We start from the raw sequence: 27,031 nt of genomic DNA on the forward strand, positions 1-27,031 counted from the left end.
CGGTCCTAGATCTGGTCCTATGTAATGAGACAGGATTGATTAATAATCTCCTAGTTAGGGATCTTCTCAGAAGGAGCGATCATAATATGGTGGAATTTAAAATACAGATGGAGGGTGAGAAGGTAAAATCAAACACTAGTGTTTTGTGCTTAAACAAAGGAGATTGCAATGGGATGAGAGAAGAACTAGCTAAGGTAGACTGGGAGCAAAGACTTTATGGTGAAACAGTTGAACAGTGGAGGACCTTCCAATAGATTTTTCACAGTGCTCAGCAAAGGTTTATACCAACAAAAAGGAAGGACGGCAGAAAGAGGGAAAATCGACCGTGGATATCTAAGGAAATAAGGGAGAATATCAAATTGAAGGTAAAAGCATACAAAGTAGCAAAGATTAGTGGGAGACTAGAGGACTGGGAAATCTTTAGGGGGCAACAGAAAGTTGCTAAAAAGCTATAAAGAAGAGTAAGATAGATTATGAGAGTAAACTTGCTCAGAATATAAAAACAGATAGTAAAAGTTGCTACAAATATATAAAACAAAAAAGAGTGGCTAAGGTAAATATTGGTCCTTGAGAGGATGAGAAGGGAGATTTAATAATGGGAGATGAGGAAATGGCTGAGGAACTGAAAGTTTTTTTGGGTTGGTCTTCACAGTGGAAGACATAAATAACATGCCAGTGACTGATGGAAATGAGGCTATGACAGGTGAGGACCTTGAAAGGATTGTTACCACTAAAGAGGTAGAGATGAGCAAGCTAATGGGGCTAAAGGTAGATAAGTCTCCTGGCCCTGATGGTATGCATCCCAGAGAACTAAAATAGATGGCTAGGGAAATTGCAAATGCACTAGTGATAATTTACCAAAATTCACTAGACTCTGGGGTTGTCTCGGCGGATTGGAAATTAGCAAATGTGACACCACTGTTTAAAAAAAGGAGGTAGGCAGAAAGCGGGTAATTATAGGCCAGTTAGCTTAACTTCATTAGTAGGGAAGATGCTGGAACCTATCATCAAGGAAGAAATAGCACGGCATCTGGATGGAAATTGTCCCATTGGGCAGACGCAGCATGGGTTCATAAAGGGCAGGTCGTGCCCGACTAATTTAGTGGAATTTTTTGGGGACATTGCCAGTGTGGTAGATAACGGGGAGCGGTAGATAATGGATGTGGTATATCTGGATTTCCAGAAAGCTTTTCACAAGGTGCCACACAAAAGGTTGCTGAATAAGATAAAAATGCATGGCATTAAGGGTAAAGTAGTAGCATGGATAGAGGATTGGTTAATTAATAGAAAGCAAAGAGTGGGGATTAATGGGTGTTTCTCTGGTTGGAAATCAGTAGCTAGTGGTGTCCCTCAGGGATCAGTATTGGGCACACAATTGTTCACAATTTACATAGCTGATTTGGAGTTGGGGACCAAGTGCAATGTGTCCAAGTTTGCAGACGACACTAAGATGAGTGGTAAAGCAAAAAGTGCAGAGGATACTGGAAGTCTGCAGAGGGATTTGGATAGGTTAAGTGAATGGGCTAGGGTCTGGCAGATGGAATACAATGTTGACAAATGTGAGATTATCCATTTTGGTAGGAATAACAGCAAAAGGGATTATTATTTAAATGATAAAATATTAAAACATGCTGGGTGTGCTAGTGTATGAGTCACAAAAAGTTGGTTTATAGGTGCAACAGGTGATTAAGGAGGCAAATGGAGTTTTGTCATTCATTGCCAGAGGGATGGAGTTTAAGACTAGGGAGGTTATGCTGCAATTGTATAAAGTGCTAGAGAGGCCACATCTGGAGTATTGTGTTCAGTTTTGGTCTCCTTACCTGAGAAAGGATGTACTGGCACTGGAGGGTGTGCAGAGGAGATTCACTAGGTTAATCCCAGAGCTGAAGGGGTTGGATTACGAGGAAAGGTTGAGTCGAGTGGGACTGTACTCGTAGGAATTTAGAAGGATAAGGGGGGATCTTATAGAAACATATAAAATCCTGAATGGAATAGATAGGATAGATGTGGGCAGGTTGTTTCCACTGGCGGGTGACAGCAGAACTAGGGGGCATAGCCTCAAAATAAGGGGAAGTAGATTTAGGACCGAGTTTAGGAGGAACTTCTTCACCCAAAGGGTTGTGAATCTATGGAATTCCTTGCCCAGTGAAGCAGTTGAGGCTCCTTCATTACATGTTTTTAAGGTAAAGATAGATAGTTTTTTGAAGAATAAAGGGATTAAGGGTTATGGTGTTCGGGCCGGAAAGTGGAGCTGCGTCCACAAAAGATCAGCCATGATCTCATTGAATGGCGGAGCAGGCTCAAGGGGCCAGATGGCCTACTCCTTCTAGTTCTTATGAATAAGACATATCACATAAAAAACCAATACAGAGTCCACACACCCCAACAATGTCTGCAGCAACATGAATAGCCATGTAAAATACCATCTCATAGCCCCATCCATCATGGAACAATCTTTTAAAATCCATGCTGCCTCACAAACCCAATGATAGTCCAAAACAGCAGCAACTAACTTCAATAAGGACTTCCCAGCAAGCCATTCTGCCACAGCAAGCCGGCATTGCAAAAAGACTGCATATGGAAAATGGACAAAAACACTGCGACTATCACCGAGATCACCCCGATGACCTTGCCTCCGGTGCGACTGGATACAGCAGACCCCAGAACTCCCCAGCACAGGCACTCCACAAGCCAGCATCAATTCTCGCCCCAGCACTCACCTATTTCAACACCGGTTCCAAAAAAAGGCCTCTCAACAACAAAAATCTCACCTCAGTCCACATTTTTCCCCAAAAGAAATTGGGGAATGTGGCTGACAGCTCCAATTCATCCTGGTCGCCAATATGGTAAACAGCAAAGGGGAGTCCGAGAAGTTCCTAAGACATTTATTCAGCAATATTTACATATCCTTCTGACGTGTTATACTAGTGCTGGTTAACTCATAACCCAACCAGCATTAGGGAACAATCATCCCCAGCTGGATGAGTCCCATGCAGGGTTATAACACCTGGGTTCTGGATCATCTGGAACAGGCTCAGGAGAATTTACGAGCCCTGAAAGCAATCCGGTTTGAAGCAAGATGACGCTTCTGGACCTGGTGCGCAACATTGCTCCAAATGAGCTGCCTGATGACGCCAGAAATGCTTTTGCAGTTTGCTCATGCTTTGTTGCTGCTGTGGTGAGTGCTGCATGTGACTAGCACATCACCACAGGTTATGCAGGGTGGAAGTCACGGGTGTTCATCTTTAGTGCCAGTGGAATATGTGGATGCCAGGTTTTGGTTTTGTTGAGATTGGGCCATGTGGGAAGGTCTGTACAGCTGCGACTCCAGGACGGAGAATGGGATTGATATGTGGAACAAATAACACATTGATGGACATATTTACGACAAAGTTCTGGACACCTTAACATATGCTCAGTTTAAGCCTCCGTTTCTGTTGGGCAATCTGCGAGTCGTAATGCCTTGTGTTTGTTTTTGTGAAAATTAGCTGATATAGTTTTGTACTGGAATCAATATGGAACAGTGACGATTCCTTGTTGTTTAATGGTTAGTGTGCTGTCTGGAATGTTAGTTAGTTGATTTTCAAATCTTTGTTACCGTTGACTGTTGAATAACCAAAATATTCTCAAGTCGTTTTTGTGAGTACACATGCCATGAGTTTTATAGCACAACATTCCAACCAAACTGTGAGGCTTAGACACTTTTCCCAAACCTCGGGGCGTCAACAACACCGAGGCAGCGGCAACAATCAAACACCAAGAACTGGGCTTCAGCACGGAGGATATCCCCACAACCAGAGGGTGAGGATGTGGATCAGTTGAGGGTACCTGAGCACAGTCCCCCAAATATTCCTGGCAGGAATCTAGGGGCTCCTGATGTGGTCGGGGGTGAGTGTGCAGAGCAGGGCCCTCCAACCCAACTGGCTCGCTTCCCACCAATCCCTCCTTTCCGCTTCCCACCAATCCCTCCTTTCTGCTTCCCATCAATCCCTCCTTTCCGCTTCCTACCAATCCCTCCTTTCCGCTTCCCACCAATCCCTCCTTTCCGCATCCCACCAATCCCTCCTTTCCGCTTCCCACCAATCCCTCCTTTCCGCTTCCCACCAATCCCTCTTTTCTGCTTCCCACCGATCCCTCTTTTCTGCTTCCCACCAATCCCTCCTTTCTGCTTCCCACCAATCCCTCCTTTCCGCTTCCCACTAATCCTTCCTTTCCACTTCCCACCAATCCCTCCTTTACCCTTCCCACCAATCACTCTTTTCAGCCCCACCAATCCCTCCTTTCCGCTTCCCACCAATCCCTCCTTTACCCTTCCCACCAATCACTCTTTTCAGCCCCACCAATCCCTCCTTTCCGCTTCCCACGAAATCCTCCTTTTCGCTTCCCACCAATCCCTCCTTTCCGCTTCCCACCAATCCCTCCTTTCCGCTTCCCACCAATCCCTCCTTTCCGCTTCCCACCAATCCCTCCTTTCCGCTTCCCACCAATCCCTCCTTTCCGCTTCCCACCAATCCCTCCTTTCCGCTTCCCACCAATCCCTCCTTTCCGCTTCCCACCAATCCCTCCTTTCCGCTTCCCACCAATCCCTCCTTTCCGCTTCCCACCAATCCCTCCTTTCCGCTTCCCACCAATCCCTCCTTTCCGCTTCCCACCAATCCCTCCTTTCCGCTTCCCACCAATCCCTCCTTTCCGCTTCCCACCAATCCCTCCTTTCCGCTTCCCACCAATCCCTCCTTTCCGCTTCCCACCAATCCCTCCTTTCCGCTTCCCACCAATCCCTCCTTTCCGCTTCCCACCAATCCCTCCTTTCCGCTTCCCACCAATCCCTCCTTCATTCCTCCTTTGCACCTCCCCCCCCCCCCCGCCCCACCCAATTCCACCCTACCAGGATCTGGATAACATCACTCCAGGGTGTTGGGCCTATGTCAGCACTGTTGGTGGGTTAATGTACAAGTTAGGAGAGTGATGATAATCCACTGATGTAAACTCTGGGGCTCCTCCGTTTATACCGAAGTCTGTCTACTGTCTTTTTGCTGACAGCGCACACACCTATCACCTGCGCCTAGTCTGCATTGGGTGCTCTTGCTGTAAGATCACTGTGTCGCGGAGGGGCAAGTAGAGTGCAAAGGAGGGGTTGTGGGCCAGCATGCTTTGAAGAATAATGTGACAGAGGCTTCACATGTGTCGGGTGTAGCATGTTTTAATTGTGATCTTTTGAAACTCTAATTGTCCCTAGCTACAGATGGTGCCCCACACCCCCCGCATTGTCCACTCCGTGATCCTCAAGCATCTTGTGCTTGCATGGTCTGCTGTTATATTTAGGTGTGTCCACAGGATGCACATCATGGGTGGAGGCAGCCTATGACCTTTGATGACCTTGCTAAGTGTCCTCTGTGGGGGGTTGGGGGGGGGAGGGGCTGACTTCCATGGCCGACTTACCGGTGTTACCGGCGTCTCTGTGCCACCCTGTTCTGCCCATTGCCCATGAGACATGCCAGTGTCAGGAGCGGGGGGGATTTGGGTGAGGTGGAGACCAACGTCATCTCTCAGGTGGAGGACACTGGCTTGGCCTCCAGCGCTCCCTCCTCCTGGACAGTGCCCCTAGGGTCCAGGGGGTCCCCATTGGACAGAGGAGCAGCTGGAGTGAGCTCCAGAGGCCTCCATCTGGTTCTGGCGCCACCCATTGTCTGCACCATGGTGATGACTCCCTTGGCGATGCTCCTGAGTGACAGGGACATGTACTGGAGAGCCTCGGCAGTGTCCACCTGCGCCTGTGATGTGGAGATGCCGGCGTTGGACTGGGGTGACCTGAAGAAGGAGCCGTGCTCCGAAAGCTCGTGTTTGAAACAAACCTGTTGGACTTTAACCTGGTGTTGTAAGACTTCTTACTGTGCTCACCTGCGCCTGGGCCATGCTCTTCAGTGCCTCAGCAATGTCCACCTGCATCTGGGACACCTTTAAACAAAGCTTCTGCTCCACTTTTAACAGTGAATCCAGTATCTAGTACACCATTCCTTTTTAGGATTTCTTTGTCTTGACTGCTGTACAAACTATTTACAATTGCTTTAACTCTCGATTATCAGACTCTATTAAAATAGCATCAAACTTTTGATTTACCTTTAGTCTGCTTTCCCACTTTAAATCAGATTGCTACAATTGTCTCCAACTCAGAACACTTTGTCCTCCTTGAATTCCTATGAACAATACCTTGGTCTCTGTTCTCTTAACTTCAGTCATCTTACGATATTCTTTCTGTCTTAATATCCTGGTTATCTAGACAGTAACTGGTACTTTGGGAAGCCTGCCTCTTTGCAGCTCCTGTCCCGTCCAGTCTTCTGGCAGAGTTTAGAGATGTTCACTCTCGTGTCCTGTCTGTAGCTACAACATATCCAGATAAAACTTAAAAGCTTTTATACTATGCAAAGCCCAGTTGCTAAGTAACTAGTGTTAGTTTATTTACTCTTTATGCTGTAACCCCCAATAGGATCATATTTGAAACTTAACTAAGCCCCACGCATACAATCTGTGTACAGTTTTGGTCTCCTTACTTGAGAAAGGATGTACTGATACTGGGGGGTGAAGAGGAGATTCACTAGGTTGGTTCCGGAGATGAGAGGATTGGCTTATGAGGAGAGAATTACAATGCCTGCCCACATTTACTTGAAAGTGTATGCATTTGCTTCTGTTTGCAGTCACATGCATAATTAAGGAGAAAGTTTGAATTTAATATTGGTCATGCCAGTCTAAAGCTGAGGGGTTTAGATTTGCTAGCAGGCTGTGAATGCTAAGTTTTGAATAGATTGAAAATGCTTGTTCAAAGTTCTCCTACTGAAGTAGACAAAATATGAAATATACTTAATTAGATTTTTGTACATTGCCTTTTAACAGGATGTTAGTTGTAATGACATTCAAATCCTCCCTCACCAAATGGAAAAACTTCACTCGCTCAGAGAATTAAATATACGCAGGAACCATCTGCAGGTGTTACCTGAGGGTAAGAAGTTAACACTCATGCACCTGTCATTCCCTTCAGAACACAGATTTGTTGAAATATGCATACTTATGTTTTTCTGTCTCTCTTTTTCCAGAATTGGCAGAACTTCCTTTGGTAAAATTAGACTTTTCCTGCAATAAAGTGACAGAAATACCCGTCTGTTTTAGAAAACTGAGATACCTTCAGGTTATAATATTAGATAACAACCCAATGCAATCACCTCCAGCACAGGTTTGTGTAACAGCATATATATGTAAACCTTTCCCTATTGATTTGTATTAAGACAGGCTTCTACTGTTAGATATTTGAATGTGATTCATTAATTTACTGTATGAATCTTTGTTGCTTAAAAGAATAAACCTTTTCATTCCCTGCAGATTTGTCTAAAAGGTAAAGTGCACATATTCAAATTTCTGAATATGCAATCATGCCGGATAGACAAGAAGCCTGATTCTCTGGATCTTCCCTCTTTGGACAAGAGAGCACTTCCTCAACCTCTTACAGACAGGTTAGTTAGTTCTTTTCTATAGAACATATAGAAACTAAACTTTCTGCTTAATTGTGTATGTGATTGCAAACGGATGCAAATGCATACGCTTTCAAGTAAATGTGGGCAGGCATTGTAATTGCTGTGGTCCATTGGAAGAGGAGTCTGTCATAACAGAAAAGGTTATTTGCCCCATTGAGCCCATGCTGGCTCTCTGTCGAACAATTCAGTCCTGCTCAATCCCCGTAGCCCAGCATGCTTATTTTCTCAAACTCCCATCCACGTTTTTTTTTGAATCTGACTCCTTGAAGGCAGTGAGTTCCAGGCCATTACCACTCGCATGTTTCATGGCCCTATATCTTGCGCACAAAAACGTAAATCTGTGTTCCCCAATCCTTGTACCATCAATTAATTGGAACAACGTCTCTTTGTCAATTTGTCTAAACCAGTTAATTTTATGCACATTTTTTCAGATCTTCCTTCAATCTCCTTTGCTTAAAGGGGAACATATCCAGCTTCTCCAATCTAACCTTGTAGCTAAGCACCACCCTCCCTGAAGCTATTCTCCTAAATCTCCACTACATCCATTCAAGAACCTTCACAACCTTTCTAAAGTGCGCTAACTGGAATTAGACACAATAGCTGTGGCCTAACCAAAACGTAGAAGGCTCAGCTTATCTTGCTTTTGTTCTCAATACCTCTATTTATGAAGCCCAAGGTTCCATGTATTTATTAAGGTGGCTAAATTAAAACTTGTTTTAGTTCCTAGCACCTGTTCAGAAGTTTATTGAGCATACTCCTTTATGTTGACTTCTTGACATTTCAGTTTTTGAAAAACATGTAATGGCTGGAAAAGGACTGATCATGTTTACAGGTATAACTAGACGAAAAATTAGAAAGTTAAGGCTAAGTCAATAAAGTTTTTTTTAAATTTAAAGTACCAATTTCATTTTTTTTCTAATGAAGGGCATTTTAAAGTGGCCAGTCTAATTGCGCTGCATACCTTTGGGTTGTGGGGTGAGACCTACGCAAACGCTGAGAGAATGTGCAAACTCCACATGGACAATGGTCCGGGGCTGGGATCGAACCTGGGTCCTCGGCGCCATGAGGCAGCCGTGCTAAACATTGCACCACCCTAAGCCAACAAAGTTAATTCATTTTATTTTTCAGTTTCCATAACTGCCAACAAACTAAATTGTATAGACAATAAATGGTAATAATGGTGCAGTAGAGCTGAAACCCAGTGCAATGCTTGATTAAGTTCTTGACCATTTGTTAGAGAGGGGTGAGGCAATTTGCTGATGCGAAGTTAGTCTGCCATTCATCAAAGCAGCTGACAATATGGTATTTAATTTTTAGAGATTTGATAGCAAATCCATGCTTGTTCAGAGTGCATGGGATGCATTGCAGATTGGATTCTAAATCCTCAATCTCACTTCTCGGAGATATTGCTTTGCCAAAATTGTTGTATATGAAATGTGGGAATTGTTATAGGGTTGATTTTGATTTGCACCCATTATTTTAGATGATTTTTAATGCTTTCTCATTTTTCAGCATGGAAGATTTTTATCCAGTGAAAAACCATGGCCCTGACTCGGGCATTGGTAGTGACAATGGGGATAAAAGGTTGTCTACAACTGAAGTGAGTTCTTTGACCATTCACTGCAGCTCAGATTTTCTTTATAAAGACTTCCCTTCTGCTCAAGTGATGGCTGTGCGCAAACCTCAAGGCTGTAAAAGCTTACAGGCGGAATTCTCCGCTCCCCACGTTGCGTGGGCGAATTGTGGGAGGGCCTCCCGACATTTTTAACGCCCCCTGGCGCCCCCAGCGATTTTCCCCCCCCCCCCCCCCGGGGCTCGGAAAAATCGCTGCTCACCGTTTTCCACGGCGAACGACGATTCTCCGAGCCCGATGGGCCGAGCAGCCGGCCCTTCGCCCGTTTCAACACGCCAGCAACCACACCTGGTCGCTGCATTCGTGAAACGGGCACCAGATGCCCGATGGGGGCATCTAGGGGCCCGATTGGCGCGGGAGCACCACGACTGTGCTCGGGAGGGGACAGGCCCGCGATCGGTGCCCACCGATCATCGGGCCAGCGTCCAAAACAGACGCACTCTTTCCCCTCCGCCGCCTGGCACGATCAAGCCGCCAAATCTTGCCGGGCGGCTAAGGAGAAAGACGGCATGCGCGGATAACCTAACAAATGCGCCGTTTTGCGCATCATTTCAGGCGTGACGAGGTCGCGGCCGGGAAAGACGGAGGCCCGCCCCTAGCCCCTTGGGTGGGGGTGAATTAGGTGCGGGGAGCGGGCCCCGAGGCCATCGTGAACCTCTGCCGATTTCACGACGGCTATCCCGTTTTTTATCGGGAGCAGAGAATACCGCCCTAAATTTTCCATTGAACCTAATAATAACTGTTTAATAATTGAACCTGTTCATCATTGCTATTCCTTTACAGAAACACTGTTTTTCATTTGAATAAGTTTTAATGCTTCTGGGACCAGAAATCAACTGTAGGTGCAATATTATTCAATTAATTGTGTTAATGGATATCTATGTCACATAGAACAGAAAATGGATGTAAAAATGCATGAAGGACTGCACGGTAGCACAAGTGGATAGCACTGTGGCTTCACAACGCCAGGGCCCCAGGTTCGATTCTGGGTTTGGGTCACTGTCTGCACAGAGTCTGCACGTTCGCTTCGTGTCTGCGTGGGTTTTCTCCGGGTGCTCCGGTTCCCTCCACGGTCCAAAGACGTGCAGGTTAGGTGGATTGGCCATGATAAATTGCCCTTAGTGACCAAAAAGGTTAGATGGGGTTATTGAGTTATGGGGATAGGGTGGAAGTGAGAGCTTAAGTGGGTCGGTGCAGACTCGATGGGCCGAATGGCCTCCTTCTGCACTGTATGTTCTATGTTCTAAGGATATTGTGGATTTGGGTAACCTGGCATGTAATAATATTAAGACAGTGGCAAAAATCAGTGACTGTCTTTTAGTCACGACTGTATGGGCTGCCCCAAAACAGTTAAGTGTGGACTGTTTTTTCTTGTAACTGAATGAAGGGAAAGCCGTCATTGAAGTTCAAACAATGTATTTAGTTCAGTACAATTTGCAACTCAATTATATTAAAGACTGAATAATATAACCTATGTAAATTGAGATTATGCCTGTTAATGTTCCTTGCCTAGGTAGCTCTATGGGCATAGGCCTGAATGTAGTAGAATCATGGCAAGAAACGTTTCAATATTTTACCAGCTTAACTAGCCCTTCTATTGTTCACTTCATCTTTCTTGCAGGAATGGTAGTTTTACTTACTATCTGTGGCTTTGAACTTTTCTGAAATGTCGAAGAACCTTATTTCTTGCAGCAGTCATCAGGTATCCTGTGACACAAACTCAGAATCTTTTCAGGAGCTCGATCTGCCTTTGTGCATATCCATACCTTAATCTTGTGCTGGAGTCCATATGAAGTTTCACACAACATTTTAGCATTCCTAATGGCTAAAATCTAAACATCAACTTAGCCATTATCTCCTCAGCCAAGCATATTGATGAACTTGAAGCCCTTACTTAGTGACACTTGCCAATTTGGCACAAACCACAATTCTTACTGTCTTGCATATGTTTTTGGTTGAAGCAATTAATATTGGGAATCTCTGTTTGAAACCCAAGAAGATGAGTGGTCTGTTACAGTTATATCTTCAGAATGCAGGATTGAAAATTCAGACAGCTTTTTTGTTAGTTTAACAAGAACTGAGAAGGGTGAAAATTTTAGGACAGTATGATTTCAAGGTAGCCTAATGATTGAAGGGCAACAGGAAAGATCAGAGATGTAGGATTAATTGGAATGCTCTGAAAGATCAGAGATGTAGGATTAGTTGGATAGCTCTGACAAAGAGCTGGCAGATATATATATAATTTGTTTTGCAATACCTTCACTGCAAATTCTAATCTTGCTTTGATAGACATGTCCAGTAAGTGGCAGTAGAGAATAGATTCTGTTATATGCTCGTGTGCTTTCACTTTTTGTCAATGGCTCTTCTAACTGGAGTTCAGCTCAATTTGCTCAAGTGACTCAGACAAACAAAACATGCAATTTGCATTCAGTGTAGTCTTTCTTAGCAATGAGACAATGTTTGCAATGCAAATATTACTGGGAAAATTCCCAAAAAAGTTATAAAAGTTGATACATAGAACTGTCAATTTAGAATTTATTTGAGAAGCTGCACTTAGCTCATTTCCTACTCATTGTTCATGTACTTACTGCATAAAATGAATTATTTTTATGACCTCTTTGCATTTTCTCTTGCATTGCTCTCACCACACCCACACCGACTATGATGGCCATAACAAGAAATTATCTTTTTCCAGGTTCTCCTCATTCCTGCTCTGAGCTACTCTCAAGGTGTGTTTATAGCCCACTGAAGAGACTTCTGTTTTTTTTTTGTTTTATTCTGTGTGTGAGGAAACATCTGGTATCTGCTTAGTGTTTACCTGCCACACTGACAGAGTTGGGATTATGTTGTTTGAGTGTCAAATATTGAGAACACTTGCCCACTGACAGTTTATGTTGGTAAAGTTCCAGACAGTCTGCCTGAGATTTGCTGAAGTTCGAGATTATTATCTTCACTGTTCAAATTACTTAATTATACAATCACCCATGAATTTTTAGGTTTTTTTTGATTACAGGTGCTGAATTTGTTGCAAACTTATTGGACGCGATTCTCCGCTCCCACGCCGGGTGGGAGAATCGCGGGAGGGCCGCTCTGGCACCCCTCGCGATTCTCCTCTCTTTCCCCCCCCCCCCCCCCATGCCGTTTTTCACGGAGGCCCGCGATTCTCCGACCCGGATGGGCCGAGCGGCCTGCCGTTCCCGACCGGTTCACGCCGGCAGCAACCACACCTGGTCGCTGCCGGCGTGAACATGGCGCCGACAGCTGTTTTGTGGCTTGTGGGGGGCGGAGAGGGGAATGAGCACCATGACCGTGCTTGGGAGGGGACTGGCCCACGATCGGTGCCCACCGATCGTCGGGCCGGCGTCTCAAAGGGACACACTCTTTCCCCTCCACCGCCCCGCAAGATCAAGCCGCCACGTCTTGCGGGGCAGCGGAGGGGAAGACGGCAACCGCGCATGCGCGGGTTTGAGCCGTCATCCGTCGTGACGTCACTGCGCATGCGTGGGTTGGAGCCGGCCAACCTACGCATGCGCGGCTGACGTCATTAGGCGCGCTGGCCGCGTCATTCTCGGCGGCCGAGATTTATGGCACGGCCCTCCTAGCCCCCCGGGTTGGGGGGGGGAAGAATAGGGGACCAGGAGCGGCCTCCGATGCGGTCGTGAATCGCTCCGGGTTTCACGACGGCGTCGGGCGTTGTGGAGAATTCCGCCCATTTTCTTTTGTAGCTCAAGTAAAACAAATAAGCTCTTGATCATAACATTATTCGCAACATTATTATTGTTCTTTATCAAGAAAATCTGTTTCCTTTTGTTAGTATTTTGTCCTTCATACTGGTTGTTGGAAAGGCATCAATGGTAGCACTCTCACCACTTGAGTTGGAAGGTTATGGGTTCAAGGCCCAGCCCAGAGCTTTAAGCACATCTAGGTTGACACTCCAGTGCAGTTTTGAAAGGAGTGCTACACCAATGGAGGCACTGTCTTTCAGCTGAGGCCCTGTTTGCCCTCTTGGCTGGATGTAAATTAATCTTAGTGGTTAAGAAGAGCAGGAGAATTGTCCTGGTGTTAATGGCCAACCTTCATCCCTCAACCAACATCACTGAAACAGATCATGTGATCATTTATCTCATTATGCACAACAGTCTTAACCGCAATTTGTTTCATTTTACTCCATTATAACGGGGTTGTACTAGTTACATCATGGCTCTGCCACAAATTGAAACATTAACTCTATTTGTTTCTCTCCACTGATACTGCTGGACCTGCTGAGTATATCCAGCATTTTATCCCAATTACAGGGACATGCTATTTTTTCTACATAAGCTCAGAATTTTCAGAGAATTATATGCTCAACTAAGTGCCAGGGTGTCAATACCAGTAAATGGCAAAACCTGTTCCTTGGATTTTCAGCTAGTATCAGCATATAATATTCTCTGCTCAAATATAATATAATGTGGATTGGGTGGCATGGTAGCACATGTTGCTTCACAGCACCAGGTTCGATTCCTGCCTTGGGTCACTGTCTGTACGGAATCTGCACTTTCTCCCCGTGTCTGTGTGGGTTTCCTCCTGGTGCTCCAGTTTCCTTCCACAAGTCCTGAAAGACGTGCTATTAGGTGAATTGGACATTCTGAATTCTCTCTCTGTGTACCCGAACAGACGCCGGAGTGTGGCGACTAGGGAGTTTTCACAGTAACTTCATTGCTGTGTTAATGTAAGCCTACTTGTGACAATAATAAAGATTATTGTTATTATCATAGTAAAATACCCAGTACTTGACTCAGTAATATACTTTATCCAAAAACACAAATGTGCCCCCTTGCTGCAATTGTATTTTTATTTTACTGTAGTGATTGTCCTGTGTCTTCCACAGTTAATTTAGATATTAAATTATAGGCTATTTTGTACTGTGAGCCTTCTCAGTGATTCAGTTGATCCTTTCTTACTGCATTTTCATGTGCAAATTATTTCCATCACATCACTTTTGGCTAGATTGCAACCCAAGTACTAACTTTCTATAACATAGTTCTCCAATTTCCTGTGTTGGGGCAGAAGTGAAATATTATAAGTTTAGAATGATTTACTTTATTTGCCAGGATTGAACTATATAGGTCTGGATTCTGCATTTCAGCGGCTAAGTGCAAGCTCAAATGGAGAATTCTCAGGCGTTTTACGACGGCAAAATCAACACCGAAACCGCACCGATTCCGGGACCAGTGAGGGGCTAGCAGCGGCACCGGGTGAAGCTCCTGTGCCGAAAATGGACGGAGATTGGCCGGATCCCTGGTCATGTATGCGCATGACAACGACCTGCAGTGGTCGCTCCGTACAACATAGCGCCGGCCATGTGCGGACCTGACCCGGCATCCGAGACCCGACTGGCCAGCCACCCCCCCCTTGCCAGCGGCACGGATCCTGGCCAAGTGTGACACAGTCCGCAACTTCGAGGCCGGGTTCCCAACTGCTCAGACCATACGTCAGCCGCGCGGTCGGGAACTCGGCCCATTGGCAGCGGAGCATTGCGGGAGGGCCTGCCGATGACATGCCAACGCTGTTGCAACCATGTGTCGCGATTAAGCCACTTCCGAGGGGGCAGAGCATGGCTGACCTGCGCCGGCCCCGATTTGGGCATCGCATTGGATTCTCTGCCCGATCACCGATTACAATATTGGCATCAGGCAACGGCGAATCCCGCCCATTGTATCTTGAATGCCTGTAGTTTGTCCATTCAGGGGCTGGTTTAGCTCACTCAGCTAAATCGCTGGCTTTTAAAGCAGACCAAGCAGGCCAGCAGCACGGTTCGATTCCCGTACTAGCCTCCCCGGACAGGCGCCGGAATGTGGCGACTAGGGGCTTTTCACAGTAACTTCATTGAAGCCTACTCGTGACAATAAGCGATTTTCATTTCATTTTTCATTTCATTCAACTTTGACCATACACTTTTTAATGGTGCTACTTTGAGACTGTGTCAGTATTGAATGGGAAGGGGGTGTCAGGGCTGGTTGTGGTGGACTGAATGCTTAACCAACCAAGGTTTCTTGGATATTTAACAATGGTGCAAGGGGCAACAAGGTGCAGTTCATTGGAGAATGTTCAAAATAAAAAGAATCAAGTTGACCAAAGTTTGTATCAGAAGTTGAGTGCAGGAAGAAAATTATATTCTGGATATATTGGGAATGTGGATTAAGGTATTAATGGCAGAGCAGATTGTTACATATGACAAATAACAATACAGCAAAGGAACAGGCCCTTCAGCCCTTCAAGCCTGTACCGGTCATGACACAACCCTTGGCCAAAACCCTCAGCACTTCCTAGTGCCGTATCCCTCTATACCCATTCTATCCATGTATTTTTTGAGATACATTTTGAACGCCGTTAATGTATCTGCGTCCACAACCTCCTCCTGGCAGCGTGTTCCAGGCACTCGCCATCCTCTGTATTTAAAAAAAAACAAAACAACGTGCCTCGCATATCTCCTCTAAACTTTGCCCATGGACCTTAAACGTATGCCCACTAGTGACTGACCCTTCCACCCTATCCATGCCTCTCATAATCTTGTAGACCTCTGTCAGGTTACCCCTCAACCTCGTCGTTCTAATGAAAACTGTCCGAGTCTATTCAGCTTCTCCACATAGCTGACACCTTCCAGACCAGGCAGCATCCTGGTAAACCTCCTCTGCACTCTCTCTAAAGCCTCCATGCTCTTCTGATAGTGTGGCGACCAGAATTGTGCGCAATATTCCAAGTGTGGCCTTCCCATGGTTCTATACAACTGTAGCATGACTTGCCAGTTTTATACTCTATTCCCCGTACAATTAAGTCAAGCATTCCATCTGCTTTCTTGACTACCTTGTCCACTTGTGTTGCCACTTTCAAAGATCTGTGGACCTGTGCACCCAGATCTCATATTTTTGCTTTTGTAAGCTGCTGTGGCTGCTAATATTCATCTTCACTCTCATGGGCAAAGTACTATTTATAAGTGTAATAGTTTTTAAGTTTAACTTCTTGCCCTTGGAAAATTTTCTCATGCTAATTTTTTTGTTTAGCCCTCAGATGATGATACAATTAGCCTACATTCTCAGGTATCTGAAATAACCAAGGACTTGCCTCTCAAATCAGACAATCATTTCGTTGGGAATAAACTCAACTCGCACAAAAGTAAGTGCAATAGGCGTTTGATTTTGAAGTTTTCAATTTTAATTTTTAATTTGCTTTATATGTTTAAATTTCATAAGGTTTTTGCTAACCCCTCAAGGGGTGATTGGGTGTCACAGTAGCACAGTGGTTAGCACTGTTGCTTCACAGCATCAGGGTCCCAGGTGCGTTACCCGCTTGGGTCACTGTCTATGTGGAGTCCGCATGTTCTCACTGTGTCTGCGTGAGTTTCCTCCAGGTGCTCCGGTTTCCTCCCACAAGTCCTGACAAACGTGCTGTTAGGTAATTTGGACATTCTTAATTCTCCCTCCGAGTACCCGAACAGGCCTTGGAGTTTGGCGACTAGGGGCTATTCACAGTAACTTCATTGCAGTGTTAATGTAAGCCTACTTCAAGATTATTATTATACTTGGCAAAAATGAAAGCTCATGGAATAGGGGGTAATCTATTGGCAAGGATCGAGAATTGATTGACAGACAGAAAGCAGAGAAGGAATAAAGGCATCTTTTTTCAAGTGGTAGGCAGTGACTAGTTGGTAAGCACGTGGGCCCCAGCTGTTCACAATATATATAAATGACCTGGATGAAGAAACCAAATGTAACATTTCCAAGTTTGCTGACCACTCAAAGCTGGGCGGAATTGAGAGTTGTGAAGAGGATGCAAGGAGGCTTCAAGGTGATTTAGACAAGTTGAAAGAGTGGGCAAACATATGGCAGACAGTGCAACGTGGCCAAACGTGAAATTATACACTTCAGTGTGAAAAACAGAGAGGAAGAGTATTATCTAAATGGTGATAAACCGGAGAATGTGGATGTACAAAGGGATCTGGGTGTCCTTGTACACCACTCAATGAAAATGGAGAGGCCGATGTGGCAAGCAATCAGGAAGGCAAGTGGTATGTTGACCTTTATTGCAAGAGGACTTGAATTCAGAAGTAGAGCTGTATTATTGCAGTTGTACAGGGCATTGGTGAGACTACACCTGGAGTATTGCATGCAGTTTTGGTCTCCCTACCTCAGAAAAGATATACAATTGCCATAGAGGGAGTGCAGTGGAGATTCATTAGGTTGATGCCAGGGTTGGCGAAACTGCCCTATGAGGAGAGATTGGATCGACTGGGCCTGTATTCATTAGAGTTTGAAAGGATGAGGGGAAATCAGATTGAAATGTATAAAGTTCTAACAAGGGTGGACAGATCAGATGGACTATTTTACTGCCATAAAAGTGCGATATAAATGCAAATGTTAATTGTTGGATGAACTCTCTAAACCAGAGGAGATAATTAAAACTTTCTTTTAAAAGCTGAAATGTTGATTGGGAAGAGTTTTGAAAAAGTGGTTTTATTTGTACCGGTTTTGAATAAACGTTCTCAACTTAGTTTTCTCCAAGCCAAGTACCTAGAGGCTTATTTCATAATTACACTCTCACCGTTTCAATGAGACACAACTGGTTTTCATGTCCCCTCAATGTTTTTGGCTTTTATTTTAGTATCGTTGGATCAGGAACATTCAGACTTGATCGATAATGCAGAAGAGGAGGAGACACCACCTTCTGAAGCTGGAGATATTCATCTAATTCCTCCATTTGTGACTTATATAAAAGTATGGCATTTTTCTTTGCATATGGAAGCTACTAATATAACATAATGCTGAGTGGATGTTAACTGCCAAATACTTTTATGGTGTTTCATCGTTTTGTGCTTCATAGAAATAACAGACTGGTCCATCTGTCAGCCACAACAGCTTTACTTTTTATCCAATGTCACCGAATAATGCCATGGGATGATTCCTGGGGACTCGAGCAGCTACAGTTATAATAAAATTATTGTTAGCAAAACTAGAGTTGTGGATAAAATTTTACAGAACAATCTCCACTATTTGTTAAAGTTTTACTCTCTTTGCCAGTTGCAAATTCATGACTGCGTGCAAAGAAAAGAAATAGAAACAAAGTATGTATTTTTGCTTGTAATATTGATAACTGGTCCAAATTAAAAGTCCAAAAATTAAGTGACTTTCAAGAGTGCAAAATTTTGCAAAAAGAGTAATGCACAGGTTGAGTAAAGGGTAATTTGGGCAATCAGCTGAATTTCTTCTGCTTACCAAAAGCAATGTTCTTTTTCTTTGATTCTGTCAAACACATTTAATTTCCTGAGGAAAGTTGTCCATTGTAATAGGTATATCATGCGAGATGATAGAATGTTTAATGCAGGATAAAGCAAATTCTATACTAACCCAATCTCGGAAGAGCATTTAATTCTGCATCAATGTGGCATTTTTTTCTTCTCTACTTCCATCACCCGCCATGTTATATCTGCCTTTTCAGAGAAATTGTCAATTTCATTCAGAATTAACCGTTTTATACAGTGGTCAGATGTGTTAGAAACTGACGTTTAACCCATAACTTCGAGCTGGCTCCGGAGATCCAGTTAATATAGTCACTGCACTTTTGCACGATCTCTAGACCAACTTGTTTTGACTTGCCAGATATGCCAAGGTGTAGCCAACTGATCATTTGCCTGCTTAATCAATGTCACAATTTGTATACTCGACTTTTGACACATTTTCAACAGATCAATTGTGGTAAATCCCTTAACTTACCTATCCTTTGCTTATGGTCATACATGTATATTTAGTATTTAATGCACAGTGATTTTCATTTTCTACATCAAATTTCTCATCTATCCCTAAACAATTTGTTTAATTGATCCAGAGTTTTTTGAATGTCATAAAGCCACGTAATTTTGAATAATTTGCCAACATGTGATCAGGTATATTGTTTAAAACGTTTCAGGGCTCCAAGTTAAAAGTTACACCATCTTAAGTTAGTATATTTTCCACTAATGTGAATGCTGACAAAGTGTGGATGAGACTCCCAGTGCTCCCAGGACTGTTGAATATTTGCTGTTGCATGTCATCGAACCTGTCAAATAACTGATGCATCTGTCTGAGTGAAACACAGAATTGTAGAAATATTAGCATAGGAGCAATCCAGTTGTCCCATCATGCAAATGACAGCTCCCCCAAAAGGGTGGACCTGAAGCATTAACTCTGTCTCTCTTCACAGATGTTGCCTAACCAGCCACGTCAATAGTCTTTTCTCTTTTTTTATTTAAATCTCCAACAGGGCTGTCGACTTAGTCTCATTACTTTCCGTACTCCTTTTTTGTAAAATTATTGTTTTAAAAATTGTAGCCTGTTTTCATCGCTGTTTCTGGTGGGATGTTGCAAGTGTTTTACATATTACCTCTGGCTTTGTTGCTTTAGTTTGTGTCCTCTATTGAATGACATGCCCACCACTGAAAACCATTTTTCTGATTTGCCTTCTCAAACCCTTCTAAACCGTGGGTACTTGAATAAGATCTCTTAAATTCTTAGCTGTAATTATATGAGACCCGGTTTTTCAGGTATCTCTATAACTAAAGCCTCTCGCACTTGTTCCCATAATGAATCCTATCAAAACTTTTTCTGCCACTTGCATAACTTTTCAGTTAATCCTGGGTCCTATTTTTGTGTAATCTGAAAATGCTTAAATTATGTACCTCGTATTAGATGAATTTTAATATGAAGAGATTTGGTTCCCCCTATGACCACCAGAGGACACCAACTGATTAGCTCCATCCAGTCTGAAAAACAATCATTAATTACCATACTGTTTTCTAATATTTAAATGACTTCATAACCATTTGCTGTATCGCCTTTAATAGTGTGTGCCTTAATTTAATAATCTTTATTAGTGTAACAAGTAGGCTTACATTAACACTGCAATGAAGTTACTGTGAAAATCCCCTAGTCGCCACATTCTGGACATGTTCAGGTTCACTGAGGGGGATTCAGAATGTCCAATTCACCTGACCAGCACAGCTTATGGGATTTGTGGGAAGAAACTGTAGCACCCAGTGGAAACCCACGCAGACACGGGGAGAACGTGCAGATTCCGCACAGACAGTGACCCAAGGTGGGAATCGAACCCTGGACCTGGTGCTGTGAAACAACAGTGCTAACCATTGTGCTACCATGCCGCCACAGCTTTCATGCAGCATCCCATCAGCACATGAATCACATGTCCCTTATCAAAGCACTTCAAAAAACAGTTTTCAGACATGGCTTTCTTTTTAAGTTCATGAGATATAGGAGCAAAATTAGGCAATTCAGCCCATCAAGTCTGCTCCACCATTCTATTGTGGCTGATATGTTCCTCATCTGTTACCTGCAATATTTCCCATATTCTGCCTCCCTCCCTTTTTGAATAAGGGTGTTACGTTCGCGTTTTCCCAATCCACTGGATCCTTTCCCTTGTCTATGGAATTTTGGAATATAATAGCCAATGGATTCACTACCTCTGATGCCACTTCCTTCAACATCCTAGGATGTAGACCATCAGGCCCTGGGGACTTGTCTGCCCTCAATCCCAAGAGTTTGTTGAGTACCCTTTCCCTATTGATGCAGATTGTTCCAAGTTCCACCCTTTCTATTACCTCTGAATTACCTACTAAGAGCTGGATTGCAAAATCAGCTGGAGCATCTCCTCCCTGGAACACATGACCTAGGAGCAGAAGTAGGCAATTTGGCCTCCTGAGTTTAAACACCTTTACTGTGATCATGGCTAATCCCATCCTGGCATCAACTACACCTTCCTGCCCATTCTCCACTGTCCTGCCTGTTCTCCATAACCCTTCATCCCATTACCAATTAAAAATTTGTCTACCTCCTCCTTGAATTTACTCACTGTCCCTGCATCCACTGCACTCTGGGGTAGTGAATTCCACAGATACACAACCCTTAGGGAGAAGTAGTTTCTCCTCAAATCTGTTTTAAATTTGCTACCTCTTATTCTAAGATTATGACCTCTTGTTTTAGAATGCCCCACAAGAGGAAGCATCTGCTCCAAATCTACTTTACCCAAACCTTTTAGCATCTTGTATACGTTGATTTGATCTCCCCTCATTCTTCTAAACCCGAGGGAGTATAGGCCTGAACTGTTCAACCTCTCCTCGTATGACAAACCCCTCATCTCGAGAATCAACCTAGTGAACCTCCTCTGCACTGACCACAATGCCACTACACCTTTCTTCAAATAAGAGGACCAAAACTGTGCACAATACACTTAAGTGCGGCCTTACCAATGCCTTGTATAGTTGTAGCAATTCCTTACCTTTATACTCAATTCCATTTGCTATAAATACCAACATTCCATTTGCTTTCCTTATTATCTGTTGCACCTGCATGCTCATTTTCTGTGACTCATGCACAAGGACACCCAGATCCCTCTTCATCGGAGCATCCCGAAGTCTCTCCCCATTTAGATAAGTTGTATTGTTGTATTTCCATTTTTTAGGCAAAAATGCATGACCACATTAAACTCCATCTGCCACATTTTGGCATCTCTACTAACCTACCTATATCCATCTGTAAGGTTCTTATTTCCTCATTGTAACTTACTATCCCACGTATTTAAGTCTCATCTGAGAATTTGGCGATAGAACCTTCTAACCTGTATCCAAGTTGTTAATAAAGATTGTAAATACCTGGGGCCCAAGGACCGAACCCTGGGGCACCACACTAGTTACATCTTGCCATCCAGAAAAATACCCATTTATCCCTACTCTCTGTCTCCTGTCTGTCAGCCAGTCTTCTATCCAAGCTGATAAGTTACCCCAATCCCATGTGATCTCACCTTTTGAGTTAACCCACTGTGCGGCAACTTATCAAAACGCTTTCTGGAACTCCAGATATACTACATCTACAGGATCCCCATTATCCACTTTGCTTGTTCCATCTTCGAAGAACTCAAGCAAATTAGTCAAAACATGATTTGCCCTTCATAAAACCATGCTGACTCTGATGGATAGTGCTTTGACTTTCCAATTGATCCTTGATAATTGATTCTAACAATTTTCCAACAGATGTTAAACCAACTGGTCTGTAATTTCCCATATTCTGCCTCCTTCCCTTTTTGAATAAGGGTGTTACGTTGGCATTTTTCCAATCCACTGGATCCTTTCCCGTGTCTATGGAATTTTGGAATACAATAGCCAATGGATTCACTATCTCTGCTGCCACAGGGGCTGGTTTTGCACAGGGCTAAATCGCTGGCTTTGAAAGCAGACCAAGGCACGCCAGCAGCACGGTTAAATTCCCGTACCAGTCTCCCCGAACAGGCGCTGGAATATAGCGATTAGGGGCTTTTCACAGTAACTTCATTTAAAGCCTACTTGTGACAAGCGATTTTCATTTATTCATTTTTCATTTCACTTCCTTTAACACCCTAGGATGTAGACCATCAGGCCCTGGGGACTTGTCTGCCCTCAATCCCAAGAGTTTTTTGAGTACCGTTTCCCTATTGATGTAGATTGTTCCATGTTCCACCCTTTCTATTACCTCTAAATTGCCTGTTCCTAGAGGAATGGTACTAGTGTCCTCCACCGTGAAAACTGAGGCAAAGTATTGATTTAGCATATCTGCCATTTCTGTATTCCCACTATTAACTCACCAGATTCATCTTCCAAGGGGCCAACATTCACCTCTGACTCTCTTCCCTTTTATGTACCTGTAGAAGCTTTTTCTCTCCTTTTTGATATTCTATGCTAATTTATTTCCCATAATTTACCTTCGCTCTTTTTATTACTTTTTTAGCATCCCTTTGTTCATGTTTGGCAGTTTCCCAATCTTCCAGCCTGCCACTGGCCTTTGCAATATGATATAACTTAGTTTTTGTCTTTATAATGTCCTTGACCTCCTTGTTTAACCATAGATGTTTTTTCACACCTCTCCCCATCTTTCTTCCTTTTAGTTGTGAGGAGTTGAGTATCTCCTTAAACAATTACCACTGCTCATCAACTATCCTACCTTTTAGCCTTCCTGCTCAGTCAATACGGGCTAAACCTGTCGTCAAGCCTATGTAATTTCCTTTGTTTAATTCCAGAACACTAGTGTGGGACTCCACTTTCTCGCCCCCAAACTGAGTCTCGAATTCTACCAGGTATTCCCAGGACCTACTGCACCAGGTATTCCCAAGAGGTCATTAATTAATCACTCCTCATTTCAGAATACCAAATCGAGAGTAGCCCCCTCCCTGGTTGGTTCCCCAACACACTGTTCCAGCAAACAATCTCTAATACATTCAATGAACTCTGCCTCCAGGCTACCCGTGCCAATTTGATTCCTCCAGTCTATGTGCATATTGAAGTCACCCATTATTATTGCTGTACCTTTCTTGCAAGCCCCTAGTATTTCCTGGTTTATTCTCTGCCCGACTGTAGAACTACTGTTTGGGGACATATAGATTACTCCTACCAAGGACTTCTTGCCTTTGTTATTTCTAATTTCTGCCCAGACTGATTCCACATCTTGATCTCCAGTGCTTATGTCATTTCTCATTAAAGCACTGATCGCTTTCCTCGCCAGCAGGGCTACGCCACCTCCTTTTCCTTTCACCCTATCTTTCTAAAATACTGCATACCCTTAGATATTCAATTCACAGATCTGGTCTCCCTCTAACCACATTTCAGTAATCCCCACCAAGTCATAACCTTTTGTTTCTATTTGCACCATTCGCTCATTAAGTTTGTTAGGATTGCTTTTACATTTAGATACAAATCTTTTAAATTTGTTTTAATGTTAGATTCCCCTACTCTTCTATAATTCCTTGGTGCATAAAGACATTCACCTGTTCTGTTCCTCACTTTTATTTTCTGGTAACCATTGTTGGTCGTTCTGGGTGAGTGTGCTTAACACTCAATTTGGCTCTGTTTCTGTACTTAGCTCAGGAGTCGCTAGGTGTCGTTAAGACACCGCCATAAGCTTCAAGGTGAAGTTCAAAGCAATAAAACCATACACCAATTAGTAAGTCCAAACAACTGAGTTTATTATAATACAATTATAATAACTACCCATGCACACGCTAAAAGGATTAAACTTGCTCCTACCGCTAAATAAACTAATACTTATCTCGAAGGAACTGCTGGGTCAGGGAACAAGGCCTCTTGCTCTGCTCTGCAGACTTCAGGTTGGTATCAGTTAAAAGGGGTCAGGAGAACCTATCTCTGGTAGCGATCGTTATGAGGCACTTACTTGTTGGCAGCTGCTGTCCGAACCCTCTCCTCTCTCTCTCGTTCAAGATTTTCTTGGCAAAAGCTGGTCCACGGTGTTGGTCAAAGAGAGAGAAGGGCTGGAGGGCTCGATCAGAAGACAGAACCATGTGTGGGACCTGTCTTTTATAGGTCCCAGGGGATCCGCGCCCCTTTGGGCGGACTCCCTTACCTGCTTGGAATCGATTGGGTCTCTTCCCAATCGATATGTTTGAACCCCCCAATCATGGGGCAGTTCCTCGGTCACTGGGGCGGTTCTTGGGACTTATTGTTTTGGGCTTCTCTGGCGCCGAAAATTCTGGCCTTCCATTCAATGTATCGATCTGTGTTTAACTTGTTTCCATTGTATCTGGGGATCGCCCGGTATCTCCTCATTAGTATGTTAACTGGTTTCTTTTCACAGTGCTGTCTGGTTTCTGCAGCAATCAAAACTGGTTTCTGCAGCCGTCCCAATATACAAGCGCTTTGCAAGCTGCTTGCTTTACAACATGTCCATTTTCCCTGCATTCCTTGCAATCTTCCATTTTGTGTTGGGCAGTGGCTACACCATCCACCAGATTGCTAACCTGCACTCTTACCTCCTCCTTTAAATTAAGTTTTCTAGTTTCCCCTACAACTGAACCCACCCCCTCCAATTTAGTTTACAGCACTACTTATGTGATTCGCTAGGATTCTGGTCCCAGCATGATTCAGATGAAGACTGCCCCTTTGGAACAGGTCCCCTCTTCCCCAGTACTGGTGCCAATGGCACATGAATTCAAACCCATTTCTCCCACACCAATCTGAGCCACGCATTTACGTCCTTAATCTTATTGATCCTGTGCCAAGTAGCTGTCCATACCTGCTTAGCAGAACCTCTGTCCTTGATCTACCTACGTCGTTGGTACCAATGTGAACCACGCCAACTGGATCTTTACTCTCCCGCTCCAAGTTTCTCCGCAGCCCAGATGAGATATCCTGAACCCGAGCACCAGGTAGGCAACACAACCTTTGGATTCTCAATCCTGGTCACAGAGAACAGTGTCAATGCCCCTAACTATACTATCCCTGATTATGACTACATTTCTTTTCTTTCCTCCACTTGAATGGCTACCGGTGCTGTGCTCAGTTTGCTCATCCGTCCTGCAGTCCCCTTTCCCGTCCACACAAGGAGTAAGAATCTCACAGCTGCTGGACAGGGGCAAGGGCTGACGCTCCTGCAACCCTACCTCCTGGATCCCTCTACCTGCCTCACTTGCAGCCACACCCTCCTGTCCCTGACCACTGCAATAGTGTCCAGATACCTCTTTCCCCCACACGGATGTGTTTCAGTTTCCAATGCTCCTACTCCAGCTCATTGACTCTGAGCAGGAGTTCTTCAAGCAACCAACACTTACTACAGATGTGGTCACTGGGAACGGCTGTGGGCTCCACCAACTCCCACATCATGCAGAAACAACACCGCACCTGACTCCATCTCTATTTTATTTAATTAGTTTTTAAACTTAGTTTTTAAACCCTAATTTTTTATTTTATAAACTTTTGTTTATAATCCCTTCTTATTACCTCTGTCTGAAAGCAATTTATAAACGAATAAAGTGGGTTTTCAAATTTAACACTGCTTTCCTATCAGCCAATCAAGTCTATAAGTCCCTGTGATGTCCTTTGTTTTTTCCCCAGTTGGACTTCTGTCAGTTTCAGTGAGAGAGAGATACAGTATTTCCTTACCTTCCCGAGTTCCAATCTATTTACTCATTGGGCAGCTGCTGATGACCAACAGATCACTCCGTTAAGAGAGTGTTGGGTAATGCTACTGAGTGCCACGTAAACTGTAAAGAACAGTGATCGGGAGCAGAAGTCCTTCCTGAATTTCAAGACAATTAATCTCCAAACTTTTTCTAACACTAGTTAGACATTCTGGAATTTAGTAAACGGTATATAATATTGATGTCTGTAAAGTAGAGAGAGTTGAAAATCTTTGTAGTTTAGAGGTTCTGCGATATGTTTACTGCTTAAAAATAATATACAATTCCTTAAAATACTTCAGGTCAATGTAAATTAAATTATGATGCTGTGAATTTAAAACTAAAATTGTAGACTGAGACTTCAAAGGGGTGTTGTGATTATGATAACTTGGCACATTTTTAGGCAGAAGGATTTTGCAAAGCTTCATGCCTGATATCGTTATTTCACAACAATGTAGCTTGGATGATGATGGTAATCTCTTTCAACAATTCATTTTGTCTCAGGAACGAGGGAAGTTGCCTGAAAAATCACAACTCGCAGAAGAAAATAACTGGGGAGATGAACCAAGGTATGAACACAGCTATTTAATCAAAGCTGCAAAAAAGAAGTTATTGGGCATTTGAGCTTAAAGCCATTGTATATTCAAAATGAGGGAGGGGAGGCAGGGGGAGGAGAAATTCTGTATCTCTAATTTAATTCCAGAACAAACTTTTAGGAGCCTTATTTTAATGAATAAATGAGAATGACAGACAGTGGCAGTGCAGTTGATTTGTATACAGATTTTGAAATGCATTTGATAAAAGGTGATTGGCAAAAGAAACCGAAACATGATGAAAATAATTTTACACAAGTGCTTAGGATTTCAAATGCACTGTCTGATGGGGTAACAGATACAAATTCAGTGTTAGCTTT

General features: G+C 43.7%; 1 protein-coding gene across 5 annotated transcripts in view; it reads left to right on the top strand.

Moving 5' to 3' along the window:
• The window catches only part of lrch2 (leucine-rich repeats and calponin homology (CH) domain containing 2), a 178,683-nt gene that overhangs the window by 72,105 nt on the left and 79,547 nt on the right, over positions 1 to 27,031 (top strand). For all 5 annotated transcript variants that reach the window (XM_038775965.1, XM_038775961.1, XM_038775964.1 and 2 more), the window contains exons 4-10: positions 6,889 to 6,994; positions 7,089 to 7,225; positions 7,372 to 7,502; positions 9,036 to 9,123; positions 16,200 to 16,311; positions 17,797 to 17,909; positions 26,623 to 26,687. In XM_038775965.1, coding sequence (XP_038631893.1) covers positions 6,889 to 6,994; positions 7,089 to 7,225; positions 7,372 to 7,502; positions 9,036 to 9,123; positions 16,200 to 16,311; positions 17,797 to 17,909; positions 26,623 to 26,687 — 752 coding nt within the window. The remainder of the gene's footprint in view (positions 1 to 6,888; positions 6,995 to 7,088; positions 7,226 to 7,371; positions 7,503 to 9,035; positions 9,124 to 16,199; positions 16,312 to 17,796; positions 17,910 to 26,622; positions 26,688 to 27,031) is intronic.

Source organism: Scyliorhinus canicula, chromosome 17 (genome assembly GCF_902713615.1).
Source record: "Scyliorhinus canicula chromosome 17, sScyCan1.1, whole genome shotgun sequence".
NCBI lineage: Eukaryota > Metazoa > Chordata > Chondrichthyes > Carcharhiniformes > Scyliorhinidae > Scyliorhinus > Scyliorhinus canicula.